This window comes from Carassius gibelio, chromosome B3, assembly GCF_023724105.1.
Source record: "Carassius gibelio isolate Cgi1373 ecotype wild population from Czech Republic chromosome B3, carGib1.2-hapl.c, whole genome shotgun sequence".
Lineage (NCBI taxonomy): Eukaryota > Metazoa > Chordata > Actinopteri > Cypriniformes > Cyprinidae > Carassius > Carassius gibelio.
This window is the reverse complement of record NC_068398.1, coordinates 24984232-24996405: the sequence shown is the minus strand read 5'-3', so window position 1 is coordinate 24996405 and position 12174 is coordinate 24984232. Positions and strand designations below refer to the sequence as shown.

The following is a 12174-nucleotide window of genomic DNA, read 5'->3' as shown; positions in this document are numbered from 1 at the left end:
AGAATAGGCCCATAAATTACACATCTACATGACTACACATGGCTGATGTCGTTATTTTTTTCTTTTTGTGCAATACTGTATTCACAACCACAAATGCTTAAAGTACAAAAAAAAGTTTGGTTTCCAACTCTCAATTATTTTCAATCTTGTACAGAAATGTAGGAAAGAAGAGCTTTAGGTTTTGAATAACTGTGTGTTTATACACTACATAACATATATATATATGTTATGTATGTTGTTTGCAACATAAGACAAATGTTTACTCTTGAGATGTGTTTGCGATATTTTGCATGAAGTGCTTCATTTTCACAAAGTTTTCACAAAGTTTTGAAAATGTGTGCAGTTAGTGCAAGCAACTGTAAGCCCCCAATAACTTGGTATACTACAAAAAAATGCTATAAAAATAATGTTCTGTAAAATATTATTAAAATTAATAAATAAATTATTTAAAACAATATTTGTTAAACAAAATATAACTGTATTCCAATTAAATTGTTATAATTGTGTATAACTTTTAATCTACAGTTTTTCTCAGTCGCTTTGGTACATTTCTCGAATCAAACTCACAATTTGCAAAACATAAAGTGCATTTCTCAAAACAACTCGTACAAATAGCAAATCACCATGAATTACCTGCAAAAGCCAGTCTCCTGCTCAAAATCCTTAGTTCATCTCTCAAAAATAAATATCTGTGTCAATGAACATGTCAGTGCCATCAGAATGACAAGTCCTTGTGTCATAGTTTACGGATAAGACAGTCAAATTGCTTAGTCATGTTGTCAATGTAACAGTTTACTCTGGAGGGATGATCTGATGTAAACTACTGTATTGAACAATATGCCATATGCTTATGTATGCCATATATCCATTTCAAACGTACACATTTTACACATTACTGTATGTGGGATATTGACTGAAAGAGACTGGATAGAATTCCCAGTTACACTTTTACAAAGTCTGACCAAAAAAAAAAACCTTTACAATGTCATTGTGATATAGAAAAGGAAAAACAAATATGGACACAAATATGAAAATAAGTCCATTTTCATAATGTGTAACTCTTGTGTTGTCCTCTGTCTATACAGTATAAGCTTTTCAACTGAAGATTCATGAGATGAACCTTTGAGCTATTTCAGAGAAAGGGTTTATCATTGGTTTATCATATACATTCTCTTCATAAGTCAAGATTCACTTGGACAATTCATGCCAAATGTACAAAAAGTCTAATAATAATGTGTAAAAATAAATATAAAAAGTGTGCTAGGCAGTTTTTGACAACTAGATTAACCATTTTGCATTTAATGACTTATATGATGAACTAAAGACTAGATGTTTTGAGGGGTAAGACTGTTGCACAGAAAACTATGCAATACGTTTTGAGCGACATGACATGAGCAACTGATAATGTAGGAAACTGCCGATAAACATGCATAATCAATTGCATGAATGTACAAAAGCAATCGCAACTTGTTCAAAAGAATGAGAAACTGGTTTTATGATGTGTATAAATGGCTAGATGATGTGGAGGTTGTACAAGTAGTTTTGAGAATTTCATTTCTGTTTTGAAAAATGCACCAAAGTGACTGAGAAAAACTGTAATATTTTTTTTATCAAAATGTCATTTTATTGTAACTAAATTCTGTTCTGAATTTGTAAAATATTTAATTTAACAATATTCATTACATTCAGTGATGAAGAAAATATTTTAACGCATTTAAATTCTGTTCTGAATAGATTTAATATAATAGTATTTTTAAAATATCGTTCTGTGCTGAAAATATAACTATATGTATAACTATCATATAAACAACCAGTTAGTTAAAATATAAATTTAAAAGTATAAGTCACCCAAAAATGACATTTCTGTCAGTAATTACTAAGGAAGTTGATAAAACCGTCAATGTGACATGTCCTTAAAAACAACTTCCATGCTACTTTTCAGGGCCTCGAAAGTGTCAGGTGCTGTCTATGGAGGGTCAGAAAGCTCTCAGATTTCATCAATAATATCTAACTTTGTGATCTGAAGATGAATGAAGGTCTTACAGGTTTAGAACGACATGAGGGCGAGTAATTAATTACAGAATTTTTATTTTTCAATGAACTAACCCTTTAAGTACACATAAACCGATACCTCATGAAGTGGAGAAGGATTCATTCAAAAGAATTGGCTCATACTGTAAGAGTAATTTGTTTATGAATTGAACTATATTGGTCTTGCTGTATGCTTGTTTTTGCGTGCAAGCAGTGAAGACAATGCTATAGAAATATGTTGTCGAATTATTGTCTTAGTATTATTGTCTTTTTGTATTATTTTGTGGTATCCAGTATCCCATCACATGTGATGCAATCTCACCACCGAGCCTAAACCTGACCAGCATCTAGCATCAAAGCACCCGCTAAATAACAGTGAAGGAAACACCCTCAAGAGTATTTTTGTACATTGCTCCATCAACACTGGCAGATAAATGCAAAAATTCAAGAAACCTTAACATAACCAAAAATGTAATGGGTCTTAGCCTACTATAAAACCACAATGTCCGTCAGTAATGTTAAATATATGAAACCTAGTCCTTCTGAAAGAACTTCCGGAGCATTACATAAACTCCTCAGTCATTGTGAACTAGCTAAACCACAGATTACCTACTTTGGAGCAATGAATGGCTGTGATTTCAGAACTAAATGAGTCAGTATGAGACAGATTGTCTGATGGGACTCAGACTGAGAGTCGACTGGGCCTCAGCACTGTACACAAACACTGGCCAGACTTTTTAATTGGCTTCTTTTTTGGTGAGTAGCCAATCAGGACAAATTTAGAGTTGCCCTTGGCCAAAAACATCCACACGCAGAAAACCCTAGCCTAGTCTAAATATCACTGAGGTCCAAAAGACATGTGGCCTAGTTTAAACATCCTTTACTCTGTTCGGACTAAGTTCCTTGCCCTTTCTTTCTTTCTTTTTTTAAATCAATCTTTTCTTGATCCTTTTCTCATTTCTTCTTTCCTTAATCATTAATTTCTCTATGTTCAATGACACTGCATCAATGAGTAAATGAATAAATAAATATGTGCGACAGCAAGAAAAACATAAACAAATGGCAGGACATTTTGTTGATTGCTTGGTTTCTTATTGGATCTTATTGGTCCACATAGCTGTATAAAATAATGCAGCTTTGGTGAGCATACAAGACTTCCTTTTCAAAAACATTAAAAACATCTTACCAACGGCAAACTTTTGAAAGGTAATGTATTTTAAACATCAAGTAAATGCTGACTGGCTGCAATTCCCTTTAGGCAGATTACTGATATTGTGTAACTGTGATGTAAATGTGCTGACCTCGGTATGACTTGGCGCAAAGGTCTTGATTGTCATAGACTCGCCACAGAGGCTTTTGGGAGGGGGATCTTGCAGGAGGGGAGCCGGCGGCCGAGACATTGCCGGTGTTGGGAAGTAATTTAGGGGAGGGCAAGTAATTTTCAAGTATCTCCAAGAACTTGCTGCAGCTCCAGGTCCAGCGCACTCGCGGAGGCTCGTAGTCACAGCGAAACACGCCCAGGGGTGACTTGTCTCCAGATGTGCTCACGTTGCCCGTGGTGATGCCCAGGCAGAGGGAGGAGCCAATGTTGAAGAGCCGCCCCCTGGTCACCCATTTCCACAGCTGGGTGTCACCCTTGCAGGAAGAAGTGAGGTACAGCATGTGATCTCGTACCCCCAGGCAGCCCTGCGCTCCCTCGTGGAAAAACGCAAAAGTGTCCGATCCATCCGTATGTGCTGTTGCAGAGAGAGAGAGAGAGAGAGAGAGAGAGAGAGAGAGAGAGAGAGAGAGAGAGAGAGAGAGAGAGAGAGAGAGAGAGAGAGAGAGAGAGAGAGATGTTAGGCTATTTGTTTGAAACTGAAATACTGTACATTGTACAAGAGAAATCTGATAATCGTAAATATGGAAAGATCATTCATGTTTGATTCCAGCCTAGGCATTTACAAAAGTTTGTAATGATTTTACACACCATTAAACCAAATGACTGATCCTACAGAGAGAATTATCATGTGACCAAAACTGTTGACTGTTTTGACACAGTTATTTTCACAGTATATTATTACTGCAGTAGAATAAGCAAACCCCTTTTGATTCTCTTTCAGCCACTCATATGTTCAACAAAAACAAGTAGTTCTTATCCAACACAAGCAAAGCACAAGTCCTCTTCAAACAATCCCACAAAACGCTTGCATGTGCTTTAACTTGCCTCGGTTGTAAAACAGTGATTTAATTACAGGTAAAACAATAATAATATATAAAAAAAGTTATTGTTTTGAGGGGAAATCTGCAGTTTAATGTTCTCATATTCTGTATGTGTGGCTTTCATAATGGCTGCTCTCTGTGGTATAATACAGTATAGCCTGCAATTGGAACTTTTCATCTATTTTTTTTCTCTCTATCTCTTGCATGCTTTGGTTTTGGAACACATCATATGTCTGTCTGCAAATAGACAGTAATTTACAAAAACAAAACAGAAAAGCCCAACAGAAACTGCCCTGAGAGAATGCAGACATTGGCAATATCCCTCTTTTGTGTTTTGAGCACACACATTTATCCTGGGCTCTTCATAACTGCGTCCATCAGTGGCTTGTGGTCTTCTATATATACAAACATACACATTATTAATTCATTTATTTGAAGAATTCTCTTACGCTCATCAAGGCTGCATTTTATTATCAAAATGCAGTAAAACAGTAATATTGTGAATCACTGATACGATTTAAAAGAACTATTTTCTATTTTAAAATGTAATTTATTCCTGTTATGGCAAAACTGAATCTGCTTTATAAATCACTCCAGTCTTCAGTGGCACATCAGAAACTTCAGAAATCATTAGGATATGATGATTTGCTGCTCTTTTCATTATCAGTGTTGAAAACATGTGCTCCTTAATATTTTAGTGGAAACAGTACTCCTTAATATTTTCTCATGATTCACTGATGAAGTTCAAAAGAACGGCTGTTCCTCTGTAAGATTATAAATGTCTCCAGTTGCACTTCTCATCAATTTAATGCATCCTTGCTGAATAAATATATTAAAGCAATGTTGCATCAAAATCGTTTTTTTTTATTATTATTATTATTATTACTATAAGATATAGCAATGAATACCTACTCAAGAATATTTAGTCCATTTAAAATAGTAAATTAAGTAGTAAATTTATAGTACATTTGATTATAGGATGACTGGAAGTGATGAAATCTGAATGGATGAGTTATCTATGTTGTAAATATTTCATTCATTTTTATTGGTTTAATCTGTTCAGATGATTTGTAGGCGATTTGCAAACATAATAGGCTGCATTAACATATTGTCAAGTTAATTACTGGTGTCAAACTTTATTTCCTAGTGTCACTGAGTTTAATCTCATATTTCGCAATATTTGTTGTTTTGTTTTTGCTCTGTGGATTATTTTCTTATCCTATATTTTTGAGAGGCAGTTCATTTCCTTCTTAGAAAAAAAACACTATAAAGCTTCTACCAGATACTGACAGTTACACTAAGAATAGATACATATATTGGTATTTGACTAGGTACGGTATATGTTGTTTATTGAGAGAAGGACAGGGGACAGAGATAGCTAGGAGGAGAGTCAAGCAGAAGGCAGAAGAGCCAAACCCAGCAGCGCTCCCAAACACCAGTCTGGTTTCTTTTTATACTTCCATTCTGCTTTTCTCTCTCTTTATCTGTCTCTCTCATGCACCCTCTCATTCCTGCAGGGGGAATGCAAGGTTACAACCACAACGTCAGAGAGAAAGAAAATCAGAGCAAAAGAAAGAGCCTGAAGAAAGACTCGAGAGAAACACAGCTGTGTTTCCAAACAGAGTACTTCTAAAGCAGGGAAATGGGAAATGGGATCAATCCAAAAACAAACAGGACCTTCCTTACTTTGAAAACAAAACAGAGACAGAAAGTTGACTGAGACCCTGGGAGACTTTCTGAACATCAATGCTCAAACATATATTTCCATAAGCAAGCACGCTGTCAAAAATGTGAACAACTTCTGTAACGATGTAAAATAAATTAAAAGGTAAATATGCAGTGGCTCCGAAAAGCATTTAAACAGTTTTTACCAGGATATGGCAACAGAACATGGAAAATCCAAGATCAAGTTTTTAACTAGTGAGATGTAAAATAACAAGAGTTGAAACTGTGAACAAATGTAACTAGGACAATTCTTTCCATGAGGTCCTGATTCCACTTATTAATGACGCGCAATCCTTGACAGACCGGGATTAAAACAGGTCTTTCCATCTTCCAGCAGAACAGCAGAAGAATTTGAGGGCATCATGTGATCTGAGTGAGTCATATAATTGGTGGAGGGAAGACCCTGGGGAGACATATTTCAGGAGGAAGGATGGTACAGACGTGCGTCGTCACACAAACATCAAAGAGTTTCTCTCTACTTCTGACAGATAAAGGGCAAAGCAGGCTCAGGCATTTCATGAGCATAATACCTTCATACCTTATACCAACACCCTACTAATACTAATGCCTTAATACCTTCATTAGAAATCAAGGCTTTACTTAAATGACTAATTGTGGGCATTTCAATAAACACACAAAAAGAGTTTCAGTCTTATAATATATGATCCACCTTCTGATGATGAGAGCAGTTTTAATTTGATCAGGTCAGGAAGTCATTTTCAGATTTTTTTCACATATATATCATAGGTAAAAATTGATAGCCTGAATGCACTGTAAGTCAATTTGGATAAAAGTGTCTGCTAAATTAAATTAAATTAAATTAAATTAAAATATTTAATTTAATAATATATATATATATATATATATATATATATATATATATATATATATATATATATATATATATATATATATATATATATATACACACACAAGCATGTTCAAATAAGTATAGGCCAAATGAATTAACTGAAAAAATATTAATATTATTACTTTTGTGTAATAATAATAATAATAATGACACTTACAATTACGTATTCATAAAAGAAGAACTATCATTATCATTGTGCCTGTGAGCAAAGTAAGTTACTTAAAACAAGGCTGCTGTAAGTGAATCCTTGCTTTGAATAAAAGCATCTGCTTAATGACGACTACTGCATAACATAAAACAGACACAAATCCCATGACAACTGCCATAGGATGTGCGTAAATAATGCAGAGTATGGTGTTATAAATAAAAACAATATACAGATTGTAATGTAAAGTGTCTGCAGATCAGCAGTGGCTGTGTGCTTAAAGAGAAATGAATGGCTATGGGTGATTTGTCTGAATGGCACTGAGAGAATGAATGCCATCCATTAGAAGCTTGCCGGACAGTTATTGAGTAGGCCGACAGCTTACAGGAAGGAACCTTTTTCAGCCTGTGGTTTTGGCACGAATGCTCCTGAACCACCTTCTTCCAGATGGTAGAGATGAGAACATGGCACGGATGAGACCGCGCAGCTAAACGAATTGTTTTTGCGATCACTGATTATATAATGCGGATGATGTCATTGATATGACTAGTGTGGGCGAAATTTGTCTCTGCTTCGGAGACTCTGCACTGCATCGTGGAAGATCTCCGATTTATTGTTTTCTTAAGGTTTCAAGTGGGCCTTGGCACTGTTAAAACAGGCCTGATTCAATACTTGTCATCTGAAACAGTTACCACACAAACGCCAACTCTAGGCTAACACACACAGGAAAAATTGCTGCGGTAATGGTATTCCACCCCAGGCAATAATCAATTGTTGTTATCAATTAGCAATGACCTGGTTAGTGCTGTTTGACTAATATTGGTTTTCTAACAGTCTATGGTCAGAGTGGCTGATTTAATGCTAATATATGAACTTATACAATACAATGCACTGATGCCAAATAAGATGTAGCAGGGGACACTTATTTTAGGTACTAAAATGAACAACTGGTTTAGCAAGGCCTAGGTGAATTATCAGTCAGTTTGTCTATTTTACAGAAAAGTTATTCTGATAAAACAGCAATAACTTTTAAAAACTAAGGTTTCTTTATTTGACACATGGTTCCATGAAGAACCTACATCATCCACAGAACCTTTCCAAAGCACAAAAGCTTCTTTATGGTTTAAAAAAAGTTCTTTAAATTCTTCAAAGGTTCTTCCAAGAGCTGTTCACTGAAAGACTTTTAAAAGAACCAACATTGTTCTTCACTCCAAAAACCTCCTTTTAGAACTTTAATTTTTGGGAGTGCACTTCTGTACGTTTTTCAAATCTACTATCGCCAACATTTTAGAAACTGGTCGATGGCTTTGGAATTTGGAGTGTAAGTCCCCATGAAAAATACAAAGGATACTAGAAAATGGAAGAGGCAGAAGAAACAGGCGCTCGGTGGGGGGGACTCCACTTCATGAAAGGGTGTGTGAGCTTAGTCAATGTGGTGGTATGTGGTTTTCTTGAACCATGATTCTAAGATACCAAAGCTAAACATTTATTATTATGACAGATGTATTTTTGTTTCTTACTTCCCCTTTTTGGAGGAGGGTAATGAGTAAGGGATATGAGAGAGAGAGATGGAGTTAGAGGCAGGAAGGTAACAAGCCAGCTGAGAGACGGAGGGGAAAAAAAAGAGAAGTGAGGGAGCAAAAGGAAGGGTGCAAAGGGAGGTCAGGGTTTTGTGTAGATGATCCTTTTATTCTGTAAACACAGAGACTGACCAACACACAGGAAATTCCGGCCGGTATTTGTTTCTCGGCTCCCGTTACTGAGCCCTAAACCTAACCAGAGCTGTGACCTGAGAACCAACCCCAACCAAGACTGAAACAGATACAATATAAGGGTCTGCTCCCAGTTTTTACTGTACTGGCATGTTTGTGACACAAAATTGAAAAAAGCATTATCAATATAAAAAAAGCAAGAGCTAGAGAAAAAGCTAAAAAGATACAATAATAAAGATACTACAACAATAGTACATTTCAAAAATAAAAACATTTACGTAATTTTTTGCTTTTATTTTAAAGTGTCAATGGGCCAAAAAGCACTTATATTAAATATATAATTAAAGTTTTGAATAATCAGTAGAAATGTGCTTAATTCTATTTTATTTTATTTTTTACAATACGTGCATGCAGATTAAAATATAAAAACGGCAACATTTAAAAAAGAAATAATGACATACTGGCTAACCAGATACTAAATTGAGCATTACATTTTAAATATTATGCCTAGGCTATATAAAAACAACATTTAGGTGATGAAAATAGCCTATCAAATGTTTTGTCATTTAAATGATTTAATAAGCAGACTATGCTGTTGTGATTAAACAGGTCCACTCCTGAGGTGACACTGCCAACAGTACTTTGTGTTAGGTCTTTGATGACGTATTTTTAGCTTGTTCAACAACACTGCTCTGTTCTTCTAAAATTTTTTCTTTTTTCCTTTTTAATAAGGTTGTGACAGTCCCTGACACAGAGGTGCAAAAACCTATCCGGTCTCTGCTGGACTGTGAAGTTGAGAGAAGCACTAAAAACTATACAAGACCACCGAGAAGTAGACAGCCCTCAGCTGCGGCTCGTTATTGTGTAACCGGATATATTTAGGGCACATCTGCTTACGGGGTGAGAGTCAAATGCTTGAGAACATGTTAACAGAGCAGTGAGAAATCTAGAACAAGCTTCTGCGAAAAACCATAAAGATCGTCCCTTTATAACGAAAAATGTCCCTTCGACCACTAAAGTTGTGCTATAATACTTAAAAGCTGTGCTGATGATGCAGCGCCCGTGAGCGAGTTTCCTGAACGAATCTTTTAGTCCAAGTGAACGAATCAGTCTCCTTACCTTCATTCACGGACTAGTTCACGAACTCTCCCTTTTAAAGCAAGAACTTCTTATCTGTTCTGAATACATAGCCTACAAAATGATGAAATACCGCTAGAGTGCGAACTATAATTAAGCATAATTTGTTGAACTAACTGAACTTGTTGAACTAAAATGAGCATTTAGGCTAAATACACTTGGTTGTTAAGAAAATGAACCAAGAAATGAACAAGTGTCTTATTTCTATAGTTTGTTGAAAGTATGTAGCTGGCACAGCTGGCAAAATCATGGACATTTTTCATGTGGCTTTGCTTTGTTGCTCTTCTGTTTCTTTTACCAGAGTTTCATTTTTTTATAGTTTATCCAGGTAAGTTAACAAAGCTTTCAGTCATTAAAAACATCACGTCTATGAAGAAATAATTCAAGTAAACGATTCAGTGACTCAAAAATACCAGACAAAAGGTCGCCACCTATTGGCGTAACCTAATAGAAAGCATCCACAAAGTGAGTTCTCTGAGTGAATCGATTCAAATGATCCGAATCACTGGAACGAATCAATAGCCCCAGCACCAGCGCTCGCACTCCCCTCCCCCGGTCTCTCTTTCTCTTCTCACATCTGGTTCCACTCAGAATTTGGACTTTCGTGGCATTCCTTCACATAAGTGCAGCCAGGGCCAACATAACACAACAGCACCCCAAATAAAACCAAGCCTCACATTATTAGTATTACTTTTAAATCACATAACACGTCAATAATCATGACAACAAAGCATTCAAAAAAAGGCATAGCGAGAAAAAAAAAGTGATAATGAAGCGTAAATGTTTCCTACCTGAGTGCACGGTGCTCCGCTCCAGACTTAATAGCAGAAATAAATATAAAGTGCATCTGCAAACATTTATCCACGCGCGACTCCAGCAGCCCTCCCGGTGCCCGCCACCGCGCTGATGCATGCCCGCGGAAAGGTGAAACGGAGAGAAAAACGGATGATCGCTGAAAGAGAAGCAGGAACGGTGACGAACAGACAGGCTTTGAGAGTGTCAGTGTCGCTGTGTGCGTGGACTGTGATGAGTTCAGAGTGAATGAGAGGGGCAGACCGCTCACTTTCACTGCACACGTCCCAGGAAAGAGAAGCAGAAGAAGGCGGAGAAATAAGTTTGAATGACTACCCGACACCCGGGAGAAGCGTCCAGGAGTCAGGACTGAGAATTTACCAGAAGTTCGCAACTCTCTGCTCTGAGGGAAGAGAAGCACCACATTGTTCATTGTTTGTGTAACCTATATTTCAGCTCTAGTACGCTATACTGGGGAAAGAAACAAGTAGCCTAAATATTCTACCCTGCCTGGTTTCTGAAGTTGGCGCATGAAGTTAGACTAATAACACAACGTTTTAAAGACCAATAGTTTTCATACACATTCAGAAAAAATGCATATAAACATATGACTGTCCACAAATACCTACAATCTATGTTAGGGCATGAAAGCCAAATGGTCAACAAATGGATAGTGGAAGGAAGTGCTTAACCTCAAGAGGTCAAACCAATGATTTATTTATTAAAATGTTTTCAATTTATTTGGCCCTAAATATTTAAGCATTATTATTATTATTATTAATTATGAATGTTTTTAAATTAATGAAATAATTTATATATATATATATATATATATATATATATACAGACACACAGTTAGGTCCATATATATTTGGACACAATGTCTTTTTCCAACACATTTTTGTAACATGTTCCTTGCTGGTGGGATGATCTTCTCGACCCCATCCAGAATACTGAATCTCTGACAACATTATAAAGAGACAGCGGAAAACTTATCTTGTTTGAGAGCCATTAACTGCATCCTACTGGGAAAAACATAAAAAAAACACTTCTCGATGGTTTCACTTTTCCTGTTGTAACTTGTACTAAAACTTTGTATTACAAGCACTTCTTTCTATTTGCGTCTCTATGATGAATCACTTTTTGTGTTCCTTTTTTTTAAGTCACTTTGGATAAAACAGCAGAATTAATAAATGTAATTGACACACAAAAAAAGAAAAACATGTTACTTTTAATGGAAGATGTATGTTATTGTTATATAAAAGTTTATCAAAGATGTCATACCATCAATACTTTTTGTGACCACATTCATTCAGTCATTTTTCTTTGCTCCATGTTCTCACAGTACCCTCTCAAAAAATACTAATATTTACACTTTAGGTACTAATATGTGCCATATATGACAGCTTTACTTACAGCCAGTAGAAACACAATTATGTTGGACAAACTTTGTGAGACAGCCTGAGATATGACAGGAGAACACTTGAATTCAAGCTGTGGATGTTTTTAACAGTCCTTGCACAGCTGGGCGATCCAGGACAGGTTCTGTAAAGTGATCA

At 36.0% G+C, this 12174-nt stretch overlaps 1 protein-coding gene across 2 annotated transcripts in view; it reads right to left on the bottom strand.

The window, feature by feature from the left end:
* Positions 1-11042, bottom strand: part of mrc2 (mannose receptor, C type 2) — a 35851-nt gene extending 24809 nt beyond the window's left edge. The window contains exons 1-2 of one of the 2 annotated variants that reach the window (XM_052552868.1): positions 10615-11042; positions 3333-3767 (exon numbers count right to left, since the gene is read on the bottom strand). In XM_052552868.1, the coding sequence (XP_052408828.1) occupies positions 3333-3767; positions 10615-10735 (556 nt within the window). In that variant the 5' untranslated portion in view covers positions 10736-11042. The remainder of the gene's footprint in view (positions 1-3332; positions 3768-10614) is intronic. The other variant, XM_052552867.1, reaches the window with a different exon arrangement.
* Positions 11043-12174: the final 1132 nt, after the last annotated feature.